The 24,314-nt window shown below is 50.6% G+C and overlaps 1 protein-coding gene across 1 annotated transcript; it reads left to right on the plus strand.

Moving 5' to 3' along the window:
* Positions 1 to 600: 600 nt before the first annotated feature.
* On the plus strand, positions 601 to 22,730 carry LOC144729781 (uncharacterized). Its single transcript, XM_078610271.1, has 12 exons — positions 601 to 2,498; positions 4,779 to 4,837; positions 5,903 to 5,999; positions 7,465 to 7,721; positions 8,088 to 8,248; positions 9,709 to 9,861; positions 10,853 to 10,921; positions 11,470 to 11,560; positions 12,210 to 12,298; positions 12,409 to 12,749; positions 13,127 to 13,289; positions 16,545 to 22,730. Exons 1-12 carry the CDS (start codon positions 2,382 to 2,384, stop codon positions 18,266 to 18,268), a joined length of 3,321 nt encoding a protein of 1,106 aa, XP_078466397.1. The 5' UTR covers positions 601 to 2,381; the 3' UTR covers positions 18,269 to 22,730.
* The last annotated feature ends 1,584 nt before the right edge of the window (positions 22,731 to 24,314 follow it).

The raw sequence follows: 24,314 nt of genomic DNA on the forward strand, positions 1-24,314 counted from the left end.
ACGTGGGGGCGTACGTAGAGGTGACCGTTGCGAACGAGATGGGATTATCCAGGTAAAACATTTGAACCAAAAATAAATAAATAAACACTCACAACTCGCTTCACATCACTCACCGCTCACGCCTGTCAGTTACCCACCACTCGATTCCCCCATCACTCTCCATCCCTCACCACTCACTCTTCACCCCCCGCACCCTCCCAGAATCCCCATTACTCTTTGGTGCCTTATTTTGACAGTACGAGTATTGGTGACAAAAAATAACTTTAGTCCATACTGAACATCTGTTAAAAAAAATGGCTTTATAGCTCATCGGATTCCTCCAGTTATAAATAAAGATTCTGTTTCTGAGTTCTAAAGGATTTTTTTTAAATCCAAAAACTCAATCTCCATGTCCCTCCAGTGTCTCCATCCCTGTCCCACTGTTACCTCCCCCTGTCTCCTCCCCAGTCTCTACAGCCCACGTCCTCTCTGTCTGCCATCTCGTCTTCCGTGTCTCATCGTCTTATTCCATGTCTCACTCCAAGGCCGTAATTATAATATATATTGGGGGACACACATCCCCTCCAATATTCAAATATGCTCAAAATGCCCCCCCCCCCATATTGCTATAAAAGTAATTTTTGTTTATACTGGTAGGAACGAAGTGAACCAGCCTACAATATATTATATCGTCCGTCCGTCCGATGTCCGATTACGTGTAGCAACATCGCCCCCTACTGCAAACACTTGGCAGGACCCTACAAAAACCTTTAGACTCAGTGACGCTTTCCTGGCTAAACAAGTGTAACATTCCCTTATAATTCCCTGAGATAGCTTTTAATTAAAACATTTAAATTACAAATTAACTCACAGCGGCCTAAAGCCTACAGCTAGGCCTAAAGCCTAGAACTAGGCCTCAAACTCTCCCTTCGTATCGTACCCCCGAGTGTGTGAAAGGGAGTTAATGTTTAACAATGTTACATTCCCTGATGTTTTTAAATATAAACATTTACATTTAAAGCTTTTACATTAATAATTAAAACATTTAAATTAAAAATTAACTCACAGCAGCCTAAAGCCTACAGCTAGGCCTAAAGCCTAGAACTAGGCCTCAAACTCTCCCTTCGTATCGTCCGATTAGGTGTAGCAGCATCGCCCCCTACTGCAAACACTTGGCAGGACCCTACATAATCCTTTACACTCAGTGAGGCTTTCCTGGCTAAACAAGTGTAATAATACATTGTTTATATTCTTTGGTTATTCGTTCCTACCAGCCCACCCCGCAGGGACCTGTTATTGTGGTTATGGTTGTACTTTATTAATCCCTAATCTCTGCCATTGCATGCAATGAAACATGAAAAGGTAAAAAAGAAGAAACAGAGCAATGTAATACAATACATTGTTAGACATTGTTGTAAAAAATAAATAAAAAGTGCATCCCATGTGTTAGTGCATTGTTTTATATTTTAGGCAGGAAATGGCACGAAATTCGTTTTCAAATTTAGATTTATTTTTTTCTGGGGCGGGGACCTCCACACCCCCTGGAAGAAGATTTGGTCCCCCCCCCCCCCAATGTTGACTCCATGGCTACGGCCTTGCCTCTCACTCTATCCCTCGTCTCATCGCGTGTCCCCCTGTCTCCACCCGTATCCCAAGTCGTTTCCATTGGTCTCCGCCTCTCTCCTCCTCCTTGCCTCTCCTGCCGTCTTGTCTCCGCCTTTGTCTTACTTGTCTCCGCCCTGTCCCCACTCCGTCACTGGTCTCTCTAACTCGTTATACTCCCCTGTCTCCTCTCCTGTCTTCACGCTGTCTCTGCACTGCCCCAGTCCCTATCTCCATGTCTCCGTCTAAATCTGCATGTCTCCGCTGTCTCCGCCTCTGTCTCCCTGTCCCCGACCCTTCCTCCCCGTCTGCGCCCCTGTCTCCGCCTCTCTCCCCGCTGTCTCCGCCTCTGTCTCCCTGTCTCCGCCTCTCTCCCCGCTGTCTCCGCCTCTGTCTCCCTGTCTCCGCCTCTCTCCCTGCTGTCTCCGCCTCTGTCTCCCTGTCTCCGCCTCTCTCCCTGCTGTCTCTGCCTCTGTCTCCCTGTCTCCGCCCTGTCCCCGCCCTCTCTCCCCTCTGGCCCCGCCCTCTCCCCTCTGTCCCCGCCCAGTCTCCGTCACTCTGAGTTTGAATTTCGTTGCCCAATGGGCCGCGTGCGTTTGGCCGCCGCCCGCGACAGAGGAACTGTGAGCGGGGACGCGGCGGAGACAACGAGACGCAGCTGAGTGGGGACAGCGGGGGACAGGGAGACAGGGCCCCCCTCACACAGAGAGACAGGGCCCCCCTCACACAGGGGGACAGGGGGACAGGGCCCCCCTCACACAGGGAGACCAGGAGACGCAGGCCCCCCCCCCCCCCCGGCTATGCTGGACCGCAACGTCGGCGCGGCCGCGCGGCTGCAGCTGCGGAGCCTCGGGGTCCGCGTGGAGGCGGCGGCGGGCAGGAGGCCCAAGGGCCCAGCCCGGGCTCGCTCGGGGAAGGTGAGTGCGGAGAGGTGACGAGGTGGTGGGGAGGTGGGAGAGGTGAGGAGGTGGTGGTGGTGAGGAGGTGGTGAGGAGGTGGTGAGGAGTTGGTGACGTGGTGGTAGAGGTGAGGAGGTGGTGGTGGTGGATGTGAGGAGGTGGTGGAGGAGATGATGAGGTGGTGGTGGAGGAGATGATGAGGTGGTGGTGGAGGTGAGGAGGTGGTGGTGGAGGTGAGGAGGTGGTGGTGGAGATGATGAGGTGGAGGTGGTGGGAGAGGTGGAGGTGAGGAGGTGGTGGTGGAGATGATGAGGTGGTGGGAGGTGGTGGTGGTGGAGGTGAGGAGGTGGTGGAGGTGGTGAGGAGTTGGTGACGTGGTGGTAGAGGTGAGGAGGTGGTGGTGGATGTGAGGAGGTGGTGGTGGAGGTGAGGAGGTGGTGGTGGAGGAGATGATGAGGTGGTGGTAGAGGTGAGGAGGAGTTTGGAGAGTTGAGTTGGTGGTAGAGGTGAGGGGCGGTGGGAGATTTGAGGATGTTGATGCGGGTTGTGAGGAGGTTGTTGGAGAGACATGGCGGTGATGGTGGAGGTGAGGAGTTGGTAGGAAAGAGGAGGATGTGATGAGGTAAGGGAGTGATGGAGCGGGTGTTGGAGGTTTATGGTCGAGATGGTGACGTGATATGGGAGCGGTGGTGACTGCAGTAGGGGGCCGTCCATAAATGACGTCACCCACCTGGGGGGGGGGGTAGAAATGTGACGTCACATAAAAATGCGCAACTTTAAATAAATATACACAACACGTTCTACTTAATTAAATATAATTTTTAATAAATGCTTTCTCCTACAACATCGGAGTGCAGCGCCACATTAAATACGCGCTACAGTGACAATAGTTTAAAGCGATTTGAAGCATGTTTTATTTTGGGGGGGGGGCAGAGCTTTGTGACGTCATATTTGAGGGGGGGGGTCTGACTTTTTGTGACGCCGTGTGACGAAAGGGGGTGAGGGGGTCAAAAATCGCGTGACGTCATTTATGGACGGCCCCTAGGTTACAGATGATCAGATCCGAGTTGGTTACGTGCGAGGCGATGATGGTCGTGGGAGAGGGGAGGAGGCTATGCGAGGTGGTGAGGTGGGGATGGATAGAATGAGGTGACCTCAGGGGTATACAATTTCTTGATGATAGGTAACGACGAACCCTGTGGCACGCTCAGTGAAATAAGACCTGTCACAACGACACTCTTGTAATGTCACAACTCAACACTTTTCGTCCTGAAAAAACACTGTGGCCTTGAAGGGAAATGAGTATAACAGGCGACGTTTCGGGAAATGGGGCCTTCTTCAGATCACATTGTGTGCACAGAGCACGTTGTGTGCACATTGTGTGCTCTGAAGGAGGCCCATTGTCCGGAACGTCACATTGTGTGCTCTGAAAGAGGGCCATTGTCCGAAACTTCGCGTATTCAATACGTTTCCTTTTAAGGCCACGGTGTTATTGACGAATGTGTTGAGTTTGTCGCGTTACAACAGGTTATTATTATTATTATGATGACTTGTTGTGACAGGTTGAATTCTGTGCTTGTTCACTCCTGCCAATGTGGCAAAGCAGCCGTCAGCAAATAGACTGTCTGACCTGTTATATAAGTTCACAGGTCTGGGCAGACCCACACGGCATGCTTATTCTCGACTCGATCCCTGTAACACATTCTCCACTGTGCTTTCACCTCCTCCAACACGCCTGGTCAGTGTGAACTAACAGGCCAAAATGCCCTCTAAATCAGTGGGTCTTGAGCTTTGCTGCAGCCTTGCACTCGTTTGGCTCTCAATCATTAAACATTTTTTCATGGTAATAAATACATAGGGATTTATGAAACAAAGTAAATTGTACTTACATGTCCCGTGCTTACTTTGTGGTTAGATGATTTACCTTTTAACAAAAATCTGGCCATGTCTCGCAGCCCCAGATCGGGCATCTCGCACCCCAGGGGGTGCAGCGTGCACCGCAGGTTAAGAACCACTGCTCGAGATGGACCCCTTTCGAGGGGAGACGCATCTGTCAGCAGTGACGTGAGCCAGAAATAGCAGGGCTGCACCTATACATTTAGATTCAGTCTCAACAAGCCCCTAACAACAGTCTAATAGAATGGCAACTTCAGCCACCTACCACTGTACTGAGAAATACGGTATGCTAAGGGAGAGTCATTGGCAAGCGATGGATTGGTAGTGTTGGTGTGCGAAGCTCTGGGCCAGTTGGTCTACAAGTACTAATGTGTTTTTTATATTTTCGTTGCCTTGTTGTAGAAGAAAGAAGATTATTCTCACGGGGGCTCACCATCCACTACCGAATCGCTGGTCCCAAGGTACGATCAAGACAGCCTTTTTTTTTTTGCTTAAGAGCAGTAGTCGTAGTAGTAATAATAATACGGATAACTTCTAGAGAGCAAACGGTGCAATAGTAACCACTGGAACAGTCCTCCCATCATGCCGTGCATGTCACGTGTCATCGCTGTGCTACGTGTATAATTAGCAAAGGCTTGTTTTAAACCACCGACTTAAGTCAAATTGAACACGCAATTTTGTTACATCACGTGATACGCGATGCATGATAGTAGGACGCATCCGTTGGTCACAATGGCAACGCCTCTAATCCAGCACTGTCGCAGCGAGGGTTGGAGACTCACAAATGTTGTGAAAGTCCCTGCCTGTGGGTGTCAAAAAGGTGCCATACCATGGCCCGCCAGGACAAGGCAGTACAGCAAGTGGACTAATCTTCATCTCTTTCCATTTGTCGGGGATAAGGTGTTACCTCCCCGCGTGAATGTGTTTTCTCTGGGTGCTCCGGTTTCCTCTCGTGTATAAACACTCATAAATTGGCTGAAAACATCTTAATATAGAAATATCAAATCTAGCAGGACATTATTTTCAAAAAGAGTCCTTGGACTCGGTGTGACGTTTCTGAATATATAAATCACTACTCTTATTTTTCACGTCTCCACATACTTTTATGTCTGATACTTTCTCATAATTTACAGAAAGCGTTATAATTGGATTAATCAATATACGTCAGATCAGCAGACTAAACGTTATATGAGCAAATTACTTGGAAAGGGCCCAATCTCGTCAGACCTCGAAGCTAAGTAGGGTTGAGCCTGAATGAGCGCTTGGATGGGTGACATGAATCAGGTATCAGTGAGCCACATTATCAGCAGAAGACAGTGCGGCAAAATACGTAATTGTGCTGTACTGTGCTCCGAAGTCTACTCCCCGCCTTCACTGACCTACGTGGACCGGCGTGGTGAAGTAGAGGCAATCCCCACAACCTGCACGGAGCGGCTAGGCCCTCATCCAGCAGTAGATCGACAACGGGGCAGGTACGTGCGCTAATAAGGTCCTAACTCTGATCATCATGTTTTTTATGTTACAAGGTTTGTCCTGGAAGCCTGTCGCTATCTCCAAGACCACTTGGACACAGAGGGCATCTTCCGGAAGCCGGGATCATTGTCCAGGATGCGAGAGCTCAAGGTCCTTCAACCGTGCTCGTGCGGAGGCAAACACGGGGCCTGTGGTCGGGCGTGTTTAGGGCAGGGCGGGGGGGGGGGCAATGTCTGGGGGACGTTTATGCCACGTGCCGATTGCTTCAGTGTGCGTGCGTCGACTTGTCCACCCATGCAGACGTGTATGAGTTAAGTTGACTCGAGTAAGCTGCGTGGCACAGAGGGAAATACTATAGTGGGCAAATGGATGAGAGGGAAAAACTTGTGTAAATGTGCTTGCGTGTGTGTGCGTCCTTTCAATGTACACATGGCCTGGCATAAGCGTCGTGGTGACGTCACCGCCACTTAGTGGCGAATGGCGGTTGTTGTTGTTTGTAGGGAGTGGTGGAGCCATTGTTTAGGGTACTGTGCTTTGAACCCGTTGACCTGAGTTTGATTCCCAGCAACGATGGACATGAATGGAAATGATGTCAGAACCTGTCCCTGGGCAGCCCCCAAGGTCGACTTGCCCTTTACACGTGAATCTGGTGTGATGTGTTGACCTCAGTATTTGGGAGAAAGACGGCGAATTAGCTTTGTGTTAGCTGCACCACCCCTCTGTTCACTGTTTCAGCCTTAATGGGTGTTCACTAACAGTACTTGCTCAAACAGTATAACCGCGTGTGAATTTTTTTGTGTGCTCAGATAAACAGTCGTTCGTGCACTGCACTTTGGTCCCTGGTTTCAAGTACCAGCCATTGATGTTATTTATAAGTGACAAGCTTTACTACCCGGCTTCGCCCAGGACTTGGAGTCTTGTCTTGGATTAATACACGGCCTACGTGGAGGGTTGGTGGGGGGATGCGTGACGTCAGCAGACACACTGTGTAACGCTGCCGCATGTGGGTGACATCACAGATGTGACGTCACCGCTCACTTGCCGTGCAAAATATATCCATTGTTGCGTCCCCCCCCCCTCCAAAATACAAAAGTCTATTTTTATACTTTTTGCAATGTGTACAATCTGGAAGCTACCCACATACCAAATTTCAAGTTTGTTGCATGTTGGGAAGTATGCTAAACATTTTGGACAGACACATATATTCACAAATTTCCCTTTTATGTATATAGATTCATAAATCGGTCCTCATCCGTAATTGTGAAATGAGTACCTGGTGCATTGCGTTACCATCAGCCCTGGAGAAACAAAGGTGGCCATGATGCTGGCCACAAAATCCTTGACATTGTTATCTTCCAAGCCATGATAGCACTCAGACAAGTATTAAGTGATATCACATTTGCGAACTTTACATCAATTCCACTGCAGTGACGTCACATTCGTAAATTTTTCCGTGTGCTGGGGAGAGACAGGGAGATTCCCAATTTGACCCACACCGAAAAAATAAACAATACACTCGCCCTTGTAGCGGGCGCCCGCTGGCTAAACAGCCCTTGCTTCTCCGATCACGGTCGCTTAACAAATTGCCCGCGTGTCTCTGCGCGGCTAACCGCAGGCCCGGCTGGAGCGCGGCGAGGCCTGCCTGGCGGGCGCGACGGTGAACGACGTCGCCGGGCTACTCAAACAGCACCTGCGTGAGGCGGCCGAGCCGCTAGTGCCGCGCGAGCTGCACTCACCGCTGCGCCGAGCGCAGCAACTGGCGACGGCGGAGGAGCGCACGAGGGCAACGCTGCTGCTGTGCCTGCTCATGCCCCCCGCCACCGCCCACGCCCTGCGCTTCATCATGACCTTCCTGCACGCCGTGGCCGAGAGGTGAGGCTGCGACTGTGACCGTTTGCTTTACCGTGAGGGGCCCGAACGGTCCGTGGGAAATTTTTATCGATGACCATGGTCTCCGGATTATTAGATGCTTCAGAAAACAAGACGCCATCAACTTTTGCTTTAAAATACAGAGGGGGGGTGGGGGGGGAAATGTGTGTTAATTTCCAGAGGCTACGCTAATTGTCCTTCAAGGCCCAAACGGGTATGGCTCGGGGATTTGGTCTAGGACAGTGATGGGGACTTTTGCCTTGCCGGAGGCCGAATAGGACTTTGAAATAACCTTTGGCAGGGAGGCCACACGTCACCGCAAGAGGTCCTTCCCTTTCGTTAATTAAAAGAAATCCGTCTTGCGCTCAGAGCGGAGGATAACAAGATGACGGCAACGAACCTGGCGGTGGTGTTCACCCCGACGCTGATGCACGGCGGGCGCGGGGCCAGCCTCACGCCCGGCACACAACAGCTGCTCCAGCTGCAGGTGCTCACCGTGGAGACGCTCATCACCAATGCTCCTCGCATCGGTACGAAGCCCCCCAAGACCCACGGCAGCGACTGGTGGCACGGGGGGAAGGGGGGGGAGTGGGCACTGCTACATTCCCGCCACTTGCGTGACTCATTTTTGCTCTTCCTTGGTGGCTCGCAACTTTCAGTGATGGTTTTATTAACGATTTCCAGCTCAGGTTGAAAGCGCTTATGCATTAGCTCTGGGTGTCCAGCCATCTGTAAACTGGGAGGGGCAGGATGACTCTCGTAAAGATGATCCAATGTGAACGGAACTTCCGTGTAAAGTCGTGTAGCTATGAGGGATTTAGCCTATTAAATATAATAGTTAGCCAAAAATGTTGAGACCACAAACGGAAGGGAAAAAAACCTCGCCGAACGTTGTTTTATCTAACGCATGTTTCGGCTTGCACGGTGTGACTTAACGCGGTCTGTATTGCGGAATAACGGCGGTGAGGTTTCAACTATACGGATTTTGACGTTGCTAAGATTTTTCGATTTAAAGCTTTCGTGACTGTACCGAAAGAACCAAGAATATGTTGCTAGGATTGTTAGGAAGATATTTGTTAGATTGGCTTGCGAGAGGTGAGAGTGCTGCATCCGTCGGAAGGTAGTAAGGCGTGACTGAATTGATTGTGAGAACGATTTATTTACTGTGTAAGTTTCTTTGCATTTGTTTTTTCGTGCGATAATGTAACAAATACTCTACACGCAAACGTTCGTACACATTGCCGCAAGCATCTTGCCGTTACTCATTGAATACGTTGGTTTTACGGACTCCTACGTGTGTGAATCCTTAACGTTCCAGTGACAGTGTTAGGGGCAGGCATCGGGCTGGAAATTCAGTGTCGGGGGCGAGTGTTGGGCATATGCCGCAGTGTGGGAAGAGTAATTCAGACAGGGGTTTTGTGTTCAGGTCACATTGAAAGAATGTACACGCAAGGTGTGGAGAGAGACTGGACATTGTTAATTACAACAAGGGCGGGAATCTTGTCGAATTAGCTAAACAAAGATGGAGGGGGTGATCATTTTGGACCAAGGAATGCTTAGCTATTTTTCCCATGTGGCCTATTATTTGTCGAATGCAGTTTTGCACAACAAGGCAATTTAGAGGTACGTAACCCCTGCGTCCAGCGAGGTTTTCCTGTATTATCCAATATTGCAAACGCATGTTGTCTTGGAAGCAACCCGTTTGGAAATATTCTTGTGATAATTGCCCTGACAGCTACCCATCAGTTTGTGTTCTGCCTATTAATACTTTAGAAGACGACACACATGGGGAAAGCGTGTTACATTGATGCAAGCGTTTGCACGATTTTTATGAATGTGTTGTGGATTTTCGCTGCGTTCCGTTTTTGGTGTGACCTACTGGAAAGTGCGAAATGGCTTCAGACACTGCAACTTCAAATTGTGAAAGTAATCTGATGATCTAGTATTAAGAACACAGTGTGATACCACTTCTGGCGATTGACCCCTCCAGGCCAGTGGCCGGATGAGGAGGAGGTGGAAGAAGATAACGATGATGCTGCAGGGACAGCCTTTGGCAGGAAGGGCAGCGAGGACCAGTCGCCATCCACTGGCGGGCGTGGAGACCAGCGCTCGCTCAAGTTGAACCGTCGCCGCAGCTTCAACGGTAACAGCACCTCCCCTGTATAATAGCCTTAACAGACTGTAGGAGCAAGTGCTGTTAGCGAGCACCTATGAAGGCCGGAATGGCACACGAGGGCGTGCGTGGCCAGCACAACGCTGGCCACTCCCTAGTGGCGATGTTTACACACCATACCAGGTACTCGTTTGAGGCTGAGTCAACCTAGGAGATGCCTATGACCGGTTCAGATAATCGTCACTGGTGTTGTCCGTGAGCGGGAATCGAACTCGGGTCGCCGGGTTCGAATCGCAGCGCGCTAATCACTGCACTACCGCTCCCCACACACACCGTGAACCCCACATGCACAAACGCACACACTAGTGTGTTCTCATCACCCTCGTCTCTTGGAACCTCAAAGCCGGAAATGTAAAACCAGAGCTGTCACATCTACGTTGGTGAATGTTATTTTTGTTTACGTATTTGATTTGTCCTCCGTGTCCAATCATATCCTGATTGTGGTTTTGGAATCGTGCCATGATGAATGATCCATTTTGGTCTCGGAGAAGTGTAACCCTTCTTGTTATGCATATGGCCCACGAAAGCAGATACCAAAGAGCTACCTCTGAGATCCTTTGGAGTGACTTCTGGTTTACATATTAGGTGCGACACTTTTCAGAATCTGAATATTTATTTATACTGGACATACTGATAAGCATAACTGTCATGATATTTGAAAGTCAAACCGATATGTTTATTTCCCCAGGGCTGGAATTCTGCCAAATCAACTGCAAAAATAAATTTAACGTGATGTTTTTTTTTTGTGTACAGTCCATTGGTAACTGGCCAGAGACCATCGCCTTGCCACACTCCAAAAGCCCGGGCTTAATTACAGACGGCTGCCTGTGATTTGGACTTGGGATACCAGCAGTGGCAGCTCATCGCTGTGACCTCTTGATCCATGCGGCCACCTCTCAGATTGCGAACGTTGAAATCGGTGTTGTGTGCCGCGTTGCCATGTCTCGGATTTCTCATTTAGACGTCGTCTACGGAGCTTTGAATCGTCTGAAAATCAGCAAGACGCCCGTAGGCACACCTAAGGGAGAAGGTACGGATTCAGAGGCCGCTGTTTTTCCGCGCACACAAGTGAAACACGCGTGTCGCATTTTTGTCACATATGAGTTGGTAGTTTGGCAAAGACATTTTTCAATAGTGTCCATTCACCCGGCAAGCACTGGGTTAACTCCACAGAACGCCGATGTAGGTTTGAGTTGTCACTTGGACTATGGGGCTGTGATTGACGTGTGATTGCTTGAAGAGAGGATGCAAAAAGACATCTGTAGAAATGTCACTTGCAGTCATCGTAACCCTAGCTGCAACAACCTCTCTCATGAACCAGAGAAAAAAAAACCCAGCCGAGCTTACCCTTCAAACCTGACAAAATAAGAAGACTAAGCCGCAAGTGGATGCCTGTCTACGATGGAAAATGTTCAAGTCCTGAAGCCGGAAGCCTCACGGCAATGATAAACACACTCAGAAAGTAGGCAGAGGCCAGTTTGTGCCACGGGATATGTACACCGTGGCCGTATCGGTGATGGGATACAATCGCACATCCACTATCGTCCCATCACCCCCCCCCACCGTGCGTCGCTACAGATCGCGTGGGTCCGCAGACGCCTCTCACGGGGAGACAGAAGCGGAAATCCTCCGATGTCAGCCCGAATCACGGCTCCTCCGACAAGAAGCGGTGAGGGCACACGGCGCAAGCGGTGTCAGTGGCATCCCTCAACTCATCGGCGGGGCTCTGCACATTCCACAATAGCGTCGAGCAATTGCGTGGGGCCGAAGGGGTGGTGCGAGAAGGAGGGTGGGATATGCCGTTCACGTTGTCACGGCCAATCTGTCAGTGATGTTGCTGCTCAAGCGACGTGTCCTTACTGCGCAATCCGTAGGTGTCTACAGCTAAAACGATTATTTTTTATTATCACCGTACTGTGGGCAAAATCAATGGGCCTTGAACATTGCTGTGCCAATTTTCACGCTTCAATCTCAGAACGCTAAAGGTTTTTTGAAACAAATCCGTCTGTCTGCGCTTTAACCTGATGGATTGCTGTAAGGCGGACCCTCCGTGGCGGTTACGACGGGAGTGTGGGGACCATTTACAAGCGACTTATTTATTATATTATATGGCCCTGGCTTCTCTCGACTGTTTGCGCGCTGACAGATTTAGCGGATTTCTTTTTTCTCCCCCGTACTGTAAAGTACTGTAAATACCTGGCCCGACAACTCCGTGCTGACCACCTTAACGCTCGAGGTCAATTTTCCGCTCTTGCACGAGTAAGTTGCGTTCCGACGTGCGAGCGCGATAACGTGTCGCCTGCGGCTGCTTCCCCCAGACGAGGAGACGAGGTGTGGGACTCGACGCCGCGTGGCTCAGGCCATCTCGACCCGTCGCAGCCGAGCGCCGGAGACTCCAGCCGTTACGGTATGGCCAAACCGCCGACATCCGCGGATGCCAACGAGCACCCCTTGTCGGCTTTCGCCGTCCCCCCGTTGACCTCTCGTGCGGTGTCCACCTGCGTCCCTTGGTTGCAGCGACGCGAGGCTCGGACGCTCCATCGCTCGAGTCGGATGCAGCCGCGGTCCCGCCCGGCGAGGCCACCACCACCACCCCGTGCGCGCAGCGAGGCGAGGGGACGGCACTCATGACGAGGAAGCGGTCGCGGAAGCTTCTCGGCCTGTCGGCACCCCACCCGAGCAGGACGTCAGCCAGGCTGAGGCTGCGGATGACCAAGCCAAGAGCGGGATCTGGACCTGGAGACGGAGATGGAGCCAGAGCCATGCACTTGTCGTCATCATCATCGGGGCCGTCTGATGGCTCGCGCAAGTCTCTGCGCGTCATGCTGAGCCACTTGAAGGCTTTTGGCTCTGAGGAGGTGAGGTTCCTCTTCCTTGTGGAGGCTTGCAGCAGTGATGATAGTGAGTTAGAGAAGATACATGAGTGGGGTGAGGTGAGTGAGGCGATGGAGGTGATGTAATGATGATGATTGCTAATGAACGAATGAGTGATGGGAGTGAGCAGATAGTCACGAATGGAGGACAAAAAATACTCGAGCCTAGACCCAGTGAGAAGGAGTCAGTGGTGTGGATGACCAGAGGGGGAGCTCACAAGAGACGTAAGTCTAGAGCTTAGACTTCAAGAAATGGAAGTAGTTGGCTGTGCGGAGTTAATTCAGAGGAGGGGAAGTGACATCCTGTCGGGCGGAGACTGACCGGTCGGTGTCACCATTGGGTGGCGTGTCGGCGCAAGCAGCGCGCCGCTTGTTACCCGCTGAAGAGCAGCGCGGAAGTGGGGAGGCGCCTGGCCAATCAGCCTCGCCTCGACGGCGGCATGGACACCCTCAGGATCTTCCCGCAAACGCCGCGCAGGAAACCGGCGCCCGCTTTCAAACCTCCCGTCGAGGCTGGCCCCGCAGGTACGTGTGACGCAGGTTCGTGATGTGGGTTCATGACGTTCCAAGATTGTTGAGGTCAGCTCTTTTATTTATTCATCAACGTGATAACTGTCTAGTTCCAATAAAGCGTCATCTAGGGTTGTTGATTTTTTCGGTTGTCGGTTTAGAAATCGACTCTAAATTCCAAAAAGTCGTGAACTCGATCGGATCAAGTTCAATTTCACTAACGATCGAACCGATTGGCTCAAGCGCTAACATTAAAATCGCAATGCGCGTTCAAATGTAAACGATCACATCGCAATCCCTTGTACGTACATATCAGTAAAACTTACATATCTTTGTTAGTCCTCTGCTGGATGGAGGCCTCACCACACCACAGCGATCATGGGATTTGTTAGACCATACTTAACCACGCTGCTCAATGCGGATCGGTTTAGGTTGATTAAACCGATAATCGACATTTTGACAGTTTGCCAACATCGACAGCACTAAAAAATCTGTAATTACTGCCCGTAGCGTCACAGCCGTCGCAAATTATTTTTGGAAACGAAGCGTTCTGTCGCCTGTTCCACCACGTGTTTGCGCCGACGCCCTGCCTGGTTTCGCCATGCCGCTGCAGTGCCCCGCGCGCGTCGCTAGGTGGGGATTTGCTACAGGGGGGGGTGGTGCTGGGCGTGCGGCGCTGCCTCCTTGTGCCGGCTCCGTTGCGAGCTGCGCCAGAGCTTCGGGCCTCCCCCCGGAGGAGCGCCGGGGAAAATGCAGCGCACTTATTAATGCCATTCAGTTCAAAATGGTGGCAGCAGTGATGCGTGATTAAGCTTACAATGCACCCACGAAAAATAACAATTGCATTTCTCGCAGGTAGCTCCCGAGATTAGAAATGTTGCCGTGTCAGCGCCGTGCTCGTTTATTTTAAACGTTTCGTCAAATTGGAAGTGATACACGCAAAAATAATGCTAATTGTGTTCCATTTGCATCCTTCAATTCGCGGCGAATTATTAAAGGAAGGTAAGAGTACAATTACAATTTAATTCCCCGTCGTGCTCTCACATCCTCAACCCGTTTCTCCGTTGCAAGCAGCCCTAGCAGCGGCACAGTATCAGGAGACAAGACAAAAAAAAACGTAATCTTGCAGCACAGCGTGCTTTTTTGTAGGTTGTAGTTTGTGTTGACGCAGTGCGCCGGCCTTATTCGGAGGTTATCAGTGTCGGTCAGGTCGTTTCTAATATTGTGCCGTTTGCCGGAACAGCATGCCTAGCTCTACGTTTTGGCAAAACGTACACGCGACTGTTTGCTGGAACAACATCTTATGCAGTTTTTGTTGTGGTCATAAGCCAGCCGTCTGCCAGTGAAGCATTTCCCATTATCTCCACAATAATTGGTTTTGGGTGCTGCCTTCCGGCGAGCATCGTTGCTGGCAGCTTCAAGATAAGGCTGCCCCCCTGTCCAACTCGCCGGAAACACTTGTGCAAAACGCACCGCAAAAAATATTACCATGCTGGATTTTTTTCATTCATTACGCACACAACCAGGCCCCCTCCATTGAATCTGTAAAATATTATTAAAATGTAACATAGTTTTTTTGACCAAAGTAGTATTCTTTGGTTCTTTCTGTAAAGTCACATAGATAGAAAAATAAGAATAAAAAATAAAGTGAATAAAAAAAGAATAATAATAAAAATGTATTAACTTTATTTACTATTATTTTTTTTTCTTCTACGTGACTTTACCGAAAGAACCAAAGAATATGAATTCCTGCAGTCACGAAAGTTTTACGTCAAAATTTAACTAAGTATTGTCGTGCGCCACGGCCGTGTGCTCGCCGTCGGTGAGGGTCCGTTCAAATTTCGTATATCTTTTTTGAAAGAAGTGACTTTACCCAGCAGTAGATTACAGCCAACTGTTTGCTCCAACAAGACATTCATTACCGTCCGCAGGCCAGTGGGAGGCTAAATGCCAAACCATAATAATTTTTACGAAAGGTTCATGTGGTCCCAAAGGTTTAAAAATACAGAGGAAAAAATAGATATCTTTTTCTCCTGCATTCGCCAACGTAAAGCTCGCGTGAACGTCGCTATGGCACGTCGCGATTTTAGCATTCGGGTAGTCGGGAAGTGTGGTGATGGGGGGGGGGCGTTAGCCGAGCACCGTGACATTTACGAGCTTTTTTGTGCAGCGTTTGGGGAGCGCATGGGCCACATGACTACGTAGCAGGCTGGGAGCGGTCAAAGAGGTCATTGTCTCCTGTAACGGTCCTGCGATCTGACATATTTTTTGTAACCCTCGAGGCACGTAACTTTTTACAGAAATCTTGTTCTTCCGATTTTGGAAGTTGTTCATGTCACTGCACCATTGTTTAACCACGGGTGCAGGTAATTATCTCAACTTTCTCACCCACGTCCAATTTCTATTTTTTCTTTCTTTCTCGCCCTGGATATTGAACATTGCCGCGAGGGATACAGTCTTTGTTTATTCAGCTCCGGCCTAATAAATGTCTCGGAACAAGAATTTCAGCTCTTTCTCATAGTTTTGAACTTCCTCGAACTTGTGGCACCAGAATTTAAATGCCTTTCCTTGTCAAATTAATCTTAACGTTCTGAGTGGCACATTATTATATTTGTAATGTATGCTCATTGTTTAAAGATCAGTCTGGTTTAGCGGCTATGTTTTTTTTCAATATTACTGCCGTAATACGAAGCTTTGGCGTTTTTTACAACACGTAATGACTGCGTTTTATAACACTGAAACTGCAAACTAACTACACTATAATAATGCCAGTATTATCATTTATTTCTATAATGCAAAACACTACGTAGATAAATCACCCAGAATGCTCCCAATGCTGTCAGATCTCAGCAGCTAAGCAAGGATGAACCGAAACAGTGCTGGGACGGGCAACCACAGAATACAAAGAGGTTGTTATAGGCTGGTGCGGAGCGAACACGGTGGGCGTCAGAGGGCCGTGCAACAAAACCCAATGTTGTATTGTACTTCTGTGATCCCACGTCTAAAAACAACGCCCGCCACCCGCTCAACGTGGGTATGCCCTCACCCAGCAGTGGATTGACGCAAGGGCTACATTTGTGCACAAAACTGCATCTAATCTAGATTTGAAGTTTTCGTGACTGCATCTACTGTGGGATTTAGTAGCCTCCCAACCCCAGACGAGCTGTACCGGGAATAGAATGCCTTTTTACAAGGCCTGGCCCGGAATCCACAGCAGTGGCGGTTTGCATTATTGTTGTCGTCCTTGTTGTTGCTGTCGCTGCGCACCAGGACTGATGGCGCGGAGCGGAGGGGCTCAAGGCTCGGCGACGTGCGCGCGCGCGCCAGGCGGCGGTCACCGTCCGCCCTCCGTCTGCGCCGCAACTGCGGCCAGCGCAACCGCGCCCGGGATAAGCGACCGGCAGAGCCACCGTGGGCCCCTCCCCGTGGCTGCCGCCGCCGCCGCCTCCCCCGCGCTCTCCGCCAACTTGACCCCCGACCCCTGTTCCGGCGCGCAGCCGAGCGGCGGCTCGTTGTGCTGCGGTGACCGCGTCGCCCCGACCGCTGTCGGGATCAAAGGAACGTTTTTTGAATCGGGAAACGAGCTGCACGCGCTGGCCTTCAAATGCAAAGGAGGCGATCCATCGAGGGCAGGCGGTGACTTTCGCAACTCCGAGTCTAAAATGTCAAGCGAAGCTGAAACCGCATTTGAAAAGAATGCCGTCGGCGGGCACCTTCATCGGCCCGTGCCGGGAGACGACCGCCTCGGCCCCACGGCTTCGAATCCCCGCACAACTTTTTACGACGGCCTTAACAGAGTCTGCGATGCAAATCAATCGGTTGGCCAAGATAATTATCAGCAGCACGATAGCGATTCAAGTTCGTTTTCCCTTGCCGTGCCGGTGTCTGAGGTGTCGGAGAAGCGTCTTCCTGCTCCCAGCTGCTCAAATGCCAATGGTTCAGCAATTACACAGTTTTGCGGCTGTGGGTCCTGCGACTTAAAAGGGCAAAAAAATCCAATTTCAACTCCCAGCGAGATTCTCAAACTTGATACGTTTCCAGGCTACAAACACACCCAAGGTTCGCAGTGTGCAGGCGGTCGGCTTATACCCGCTGCTCTTATAGAAACGAGTAAGCAGGGACTCGCGAGTGAAGTACGAAAGCCAGCAAAAGGAATTTCACGTGAAAGTCTGCTCTCGGAACCCGACTGGTGTTGGGATGCAGATGCCATCAAAGCGTCCTCCAGGGCGTCGAGTTGTCGTCCCGCGGGCAGAACGGTGGACACCCTGTTCCGCTCATCCTCGGCTGAGATGGTCGGATTCGGCCTTCAGAATCCTGCCTTGAGGCTCGTCAAAGCCTCATCCGCGGAAGCCTGCCCTTCCGGCTTTGCCGATGAGACGGGGCGCAGGCGGCCACCACGGATGACGGTCACCTCGTTTGTGGGCGCCCCCATGAAAATGAGCGTGAGGTGCGAGGAACCTTCGCCACCATCAAACCAACCAAACCCTCGTGGCGTTGACGTTCAGACCGTGACGGGGACTACGGGAAACAGCGATGTGGAGCACGAAGCAGGTGATGAAAAAGAAGCGGTGTACGTGGCCACGTCCGGGCAGGCTCTTCGCAGTTCTCCCAGCGACCACGGTAAGGGGCGATGCAACCCGGAAAACCGCGACGGAAGAAGCACAGTGCGGGACGTGCCTCTCCACAGGAGCGTCTCCACCCCGTCCAGGCCGGCGACTGCCCAGCGCGGCCCTCATCTCAGGTCCGGGGCCGGAACGACGCGGGCTCTACCCGAGGGCGGCAGCGGCGGAATCCTCAAGAGCGTATCGTTCAATGCCAAGGGGTCGCGGGCGTGTGGCCAGGCCCGAGCGTCCCCTCCCAGCCGGGTGGTGGAGACGAAGGCTGCCCCTGGGGGGGGGCGGCTGGTGCGGACCAGCAGGCCACTGCAGGTTCCACCCAAATGCCCCGTGGCCCCGATGCCCCTCGTGCCAAGCAAGGCAGCCTGGGATGTGTGAGCGAGACGTCTTTCTGTCTGACTTGAGAGTTAATGTCGCAACGTTCCGGATTAATCCCTTTCCCACCGTATACATTCAGATTGTTGTTCTTCCATCTAACAATTTCTCCAGCTTTGTTTTAATGGTGGCTTTTAAAAAGTGTTTAGTTGGGTTGTTTATTTGCCTTGTTCGAATGCATTGCCCGTCATTAGGCCTTTGATTTGTGTATTTGTCAGTCATTTAATAACTTTTATTTCATGGCCTTGAAAATGTGATCCGAGCACGGCGCAGCACTACTGTAGCCAAACGGTGAAGTCTGCACAGCAAAGCACTACTGAGGTCACATGGTGAAGTCTGCACATCACAGCACTACTGTAGCCAAACGGTGAAGTCTGCATATTGCGGCACTACTTAAGCCACACGGTGAAGTCTGCACAGCAAAGCACTACTGAGGTCACACGGTGAAGTCTTCACATCGTGGCACTACTGGGACCATGGTCAAGCCTGCACGTTGCAGCACTACTGAGGTCATTCAGTGAACCTGCACATCGTGGCACTACTAGGACCACACGTGGTGTGTGCTGTCTAGTGTCATGTCCAATTATAAAGTAGGCCACGTTGAGTGGATCGTCACTTTGTGGAGAGACTCGCAGCGCTCACGTGTGCCGGGCTACGGTTACACACGGGAATCCGGGCTGCACCACACGGGAATCCGGGCTGCACCGCACGGCGTGGTGTGTGTAATCGTGCATGTGTGGCCCTGTCGTTTCAGTGAGTGAGTGTGAGTGGTCCTGTCATTTGATGGTCTTTGTTGTGGTCCTGTAATTTCAGTAAGTGAGCAAGTGTCTGATTGTCTTTGTTGTGTTCCTCCCATTTCAATGAGTTGTGCGAGTACATGGACACTGCTGGGGTAAATATCCGAGGTGTCGTCCTCCCTTCGTTGTGTGTTGCCGCGGATCTCTGCGGCACTAATAGGAAGGTGTGCCAAAGCCAGTTGAATGATTTGGTGCCTAACGCCAGACCAAAGTCATTCGGTATCATTACAGTTCTCGGAAGCCTCCTGTTGCCACGACAGGATAAGATAACGCTTGCACGCGGTTTCCGTCTCAGCGGGCAGCTTTTCAACGTGTGGGGGCTCTTTTATCATCGTGGTAGAGCCGCAGAATTCTCCAAACTCCTGCTTTCATGAGCACAGGCAGCAGCCCCGTCAGACCCTCGGCTCCGCTTACAGAGAAAGTGAATAAATATTGCGCCCTCGTTGATTCATTTTTTGTTGCTTTTAACTCGAGCAGTAAAACATATAGAAATTTAACATTACATTCAATGGGGTTTTTTTTTTTGGACTCCTGCAGATTAAAATATTTCAGTCGTTCTCCGGGAATTGAAAATGTGCCGCGTGTGGAAGGTTACAAAAGTGATTTGATGTGAAGATTGATATTTCATCCCGTCCCGTCCTGCCCCATAGAAAGAGCGGGCCTAGCGCTTGCTGCTGCTGCCACCCGCCCCACGTCCCGGTTAGAGGTGGCGACGATGTTTGGGTTTGTCGGCGATGTAATCCCGACCTGGTTGTACTCTCAAACTGGTGCTTTGGTGTCGGGGAAATTGCAAGTGGAGAGGCGAGGGGCTGTGTACTTGTGAGAAGAAACTCACGAGTGCACAATCTGCGAATGCGATCACCGAGACCGGCCTAAGTAGGTTTATCGTGATCTAAAATGCCGCTGCCAGATTTCTCACCCGCTGCCCAATACGCCAATCCATTTCCCAATCCAATCCAGTATCGATTTCACGGTCACACTCGCCATCTTCGTCGTCCTCCACAGAGAGACTGACGCCGGTCCACGGGAGGATCTTAGAAGTGCGGTGAGCGCAATCTTGTAATTTATCCAGGGCTGGATTGGGATCTGGTGAAGGGATAAGGATATTGGGTTGAATGTGGTAATGTTTATTGTGGCAGAAACATTGTAGATCATCTGGAGTGCTTGGGTAGGTGGGTGTTGACTTTACCGAAAGAACCAAAGAGTAATTCCTGCAGTCACGAAAGCTCCAAATTAAGTTTGTTGTGAGGAAGCCCAAGAGGAGAGAGTTGCAGGAGTCGAGTTGGGATTGAACGAAGGCTCGGATGAGAAGTTCAGCGGCAGACGGGGCGTTGTAGATGGCGCATGTGGGAGATGTTGCGTAAGTGTAGGTTGGAGGTCCTGCAAAGTTGAGAACGAGAGCTCAGGATTGATGACAACTCCAAAGTTACGACGCGTGCACTGCCGGTGTGATGTCGGATCACAGGAGGTGCGCAGTCAAACTGGAATCTTTGTCGAGTGTGGACTTTCTGCCAGTGATTCAGCATGGGGGCATTTTTTAGTTTTCAGTATATCAAGCGTAACTAATTTATGGGAGATTTGAATGGAAAATAAATCACCTTAATAAAGTTTAATTATATATTTGCTCCTCTTCACTAGACAAACACTTTGTGTGCATCTCGCATCTTCATTTTTAACAGCTTAAATTGCACTAAACTACAAGAACAAAACAAATTAAACAGAAAATTAATGGCTCGAGACGCGGGTGTTATGTCAGCGATTTGAACGCGCGCGTGCCGGGCAGCTCTGGTGGTAATTGGCAAGATTAAGCCGCGCCACCGTGATCAATTGGGATGCTTGTTTTGGGAGACACACTCTGCGTGGCAGAGGTTTGACGGGAGAAGCCCCCGCTCTGTCGTTTCGCGTTCGCTGCCTCTTCGAGCGCTCGCTCGCCGCAGTGATGCTGGTCAGGTTCCTGACTTGGGCCCTCTTAGGCCGTTCCTCTAAAGCGGCGGCTTCTCAACCTGTGGCCAGCGGACGACCACTGGTTGACGGCAAACCCGTGGTGAAGCGGTCCTCGGGACTAGCAGACGCTACCGTGTAGAATAAGAAGTGTAATGTTGAAAAGCATACGAATGGTGCGTGATATACATTTCAATGGTTGACAGCGACAGTCTGCTGGCCCAGAGAGTTCGGGAACCACTTCCCTAACATCTTGCCACGGTGGCGAGATGTGAACTACTTCGCCTGATATATCGGTCGTGGGTTCGATCCGGACCCTGACGCCTGTATATTTGGAGTTTGCATGTTCTTCCCGTGGTCGTGTGGATTTTTCTCCGGGCCCTCCGGTTTTTCCCTCCACAGTTAGAAGCACGCGTTTAGAGTATTGGGCTGCTATAAATGTCCACGTGATAAGCCACTTTGTTGAGCTATCATCTGTGGCCAGGTCGCTCCTGAGCAAGAGCTATATAGCTCAGTGGACCTTACCTGGTAAAATAAAAATAGTTCAGTCAAGGAAAAAGTTCCCCCTTCCATATCAAGACGTATGTTGTGTCACCCTGTGATAAGTCTCAAGTGATAGCATTCGGAATGTGAGCCTTTACATCGATTTAGAGAGGGCAATTACATGGGCACGGTTGGTGAAAAATAATCCAACAGACAATGTGTTTGACGTGTGTTTTGTTCTCACTGTTTACAGAGCCAGCCACTGTGCAATGTTGCTGCTACGCCTCATGTTGTTTAAGCACATCGTTAAGCTAGAAAAATTGAACCTTTAGCGAGTATCCTTTGAGGTGTGTAACTCTTGGTTTTCTATATACACACACCACACACCCCGTTTTGTAAAGGGGAAACGCACTCTTAAGAAAAATGAGCACGGTGGAAGTAGAGCACGAGTTAATTGCGGTCGAGGGATTTCACCGCGTCTTCGCCAATACGTCACGTCCAAACGCGCAAACACAGGTGTATGTCTCGACATACGTGGAACTTCTTTCCCACCGTACGTAGCCAAACCGTGCTAACTGGAGATTGGAGATGGGATGCCGTCTTCGCGCGTCTCGTTGCGACTCGGCGTGCGAAAAACACTATGTACGAAGCAGGAAGACCTCGGGGTGTCAGAAGAATCTCATTAATCCTGTCCGCCTGGACCGGAACTTTCTCCTTTTGAAAGCCATCGCGCTCGCGAGGTCGCTTCGGGCTCGTCGCCGGTGAAATCGGGGGGGGTGACTGTCACGCCTTTTTATTGGGACCGAGAGAGAGAGAGAGAAAAATAAATGCCGCCGTATTTTCATTACACGGTCTGGCACGTGTGGTGACAGATGTCAGCGAATGTGAGCCGCGGCAGAAACTGGAGGTGTGAATCACGTAATTAGAAACATTTCCATAATTGCGGTCAATTTCATCCAACTTTTATTTTGAAGCATTCCGCGTGTCACTTTTGCAGCAGCCCGATATTTACGGATGTGTTTGACATTTTACACGGAGTCTGTGTGCAACGTGTTACAAAAATATATTATCCGCGATGCCGTCTGCGCGTCTTTATACGGTAATTAAATCGAGATTTATTTGCTTGAAAAAACGTTTCTTTTAAAAATTATTGATGTATGAATCCATACGCAATCGTTGTACTGCCATCTGATCGTATTTCCATCATAAATCTATGCGCGGCAATAAAGTAGTTACCAAATAAATGTTGCTGTCAGAATTGAGTCTGAATAAATTGAATTTCTTCCTTTCCAGTTAGAGAATTTAATTTGGTTGGAATCTCTTAATTAAAAAAAGTGGAAATTCCCTCTTGGCTCTGCGTGGCAGGGCTGCCGATGTGCTGCCTGCGCGCTCTCCGTGTGTTCTTCACCGCTGAGCGGAGTCTGACGAGTCGGCTCGGCGTTTGCAGTGAACGTCTGAACGTTGAACAGGCTCTGGCCTCGGGCACCGTGGAGAGGCCAACGGGGCAGTGTGTCCCCCCGAGCCTCAGATCCGAGGGGGCCTCGATCTGGCTTTTTGCCCTGGGCCATCCCAACAATCTTTTTGCAGCCCCCCCCCCCCCCCCATCAGCCTCATCCTCCAGCAGCGGACAGTAAAATCATGCACATAATAGCCAGATGAAACTCGTTAGAAATGTCCACACGAGGAATTGGTGAAACGTGTTCATCTGTGAAACTTTCAAAATGCCAAGCACAACTGGGCTAAAAATGTGGCCAGGAGGTAGTGGTAGAGCGCATGTTTCATAAACCAAACTATGTGGACCTTTGAGTGCTATCCTCTCGTGCCTGGCGTTTTTTAATGGACTCTGGTTTCCTCCCACGAACAAAACACTCGCGAAATCGGAATTTGTCGAACGGCACAATGCATGGCCATCTTGAAAGGCTCTTTTTAATAATTTAACGACATTATTATTATGAACGTGAAGTAAGCAACAAGGACTCGCAGTTGGAAAATTACCAGGCGAACGCCAGTATTCCAGCGTCATGGACTCAATTGAATTGAAGGCGGTAGCGTGGGAAATTTGCAGATTTTGTTTTGGCCGAGTTTCCACCTATCCACGTCGGTTCCACCGACGGGAGATTTGGGGGTGGGCACCTGACCCCCCCCCCACCCCTACAGTGATCCCGAGGCTGCGACAGTGCCAATTTCCGCAGCGCCCTCCGTGAAACGGTGGAGACGGTGCGCAGGCTTGGGAGCGCGCCGCGGCAAGCCGTCTGCCCAGGGGGATTTTGTCAGATTTGTTCTGCGTTTGCTCGAGCAGATCAGTTGTTGCAGAGCCAAGCGTGCCCATCTTTAAGTAGTACTTCCCCCACCCCCACCCCTGCCAACTCGCCACACCGCCCCCATCCTGGCAACAACTAAAATGGATTTTTTGCGAGCAGCCTGTGCGGTTGGTTGTTCCCTACCCAGCCGTCCGTGTTTGCAGGGCAGAAGCAGATCCTCGGCTCAGACTTGGTGCGTCCAGGCTGACACGCTCACCGGGCCGCTCAGTGGGCGAGCGGCGCTCCACTTCACAAGCCCTCTCTGACGCTCGCGCCCGCGTCGCCAGGGCTAAGGGTGGCGTTCGCAGGCAGAATCGCCGCGCCTCGCCCGGAGTAAAAGAAGAAAGAGAAAAAAACCCTTTTTGAAATCCTGGACGAGATCGTCGAATGGCGCTGCCGCTGGGCTTGGCTTGCTGGCTGGCTGACTGGCAGAAGGATTTGGAAGAAAAAAAAAATAACGAATAAATAAAGGATCGGCGGGATATTATGACAAGCGAACGCCGCCGATGCCTCACCCCATTACAGCCG

This window comes from Lampetra planeri, chromosome 33 (genome assembly GCF_965212315.1).
Source record: "Lampetra planeri chromosome 33, kcLamPlan1.2.h2, whole genome shotgun sequence".
Classification (NCBI taxonomy): Eukaryota; Metazoa; Chordata; class Hyperoartia; order Petromyzontiformes; family Petromyzontidae; genus Lampetra; species Lampetra planeri.

What these genes read in the sequence shown, in the direction of transcription:
- LOC144729781 (XM_078610271.1), top strand. Translation starts at nt 2,382, where the DNA reads ATGCTGGACCGCAACGTCGGCGCGGCCGCGCGGCTGCAGCTGCGGAGC. An exon ending in ACCGAATCGCTGGTCCCAAG is followed by an intron (nt 4,838 to 5,902) that starts GTACGATCAAGA and finishes TTATGTTACAAG; the next exon opens with GTTTGTCCTGGAAGCCTGTC. An exon ending in CTGCACGCCGTGGCCGAGAG is followed by an intron (nt 7,722 to 8,087) that starts GTGAGGCTGCGA and finishes TCTTGCGCTCAG; the next exon opens with AGCGGAGGATAACAAGATGA.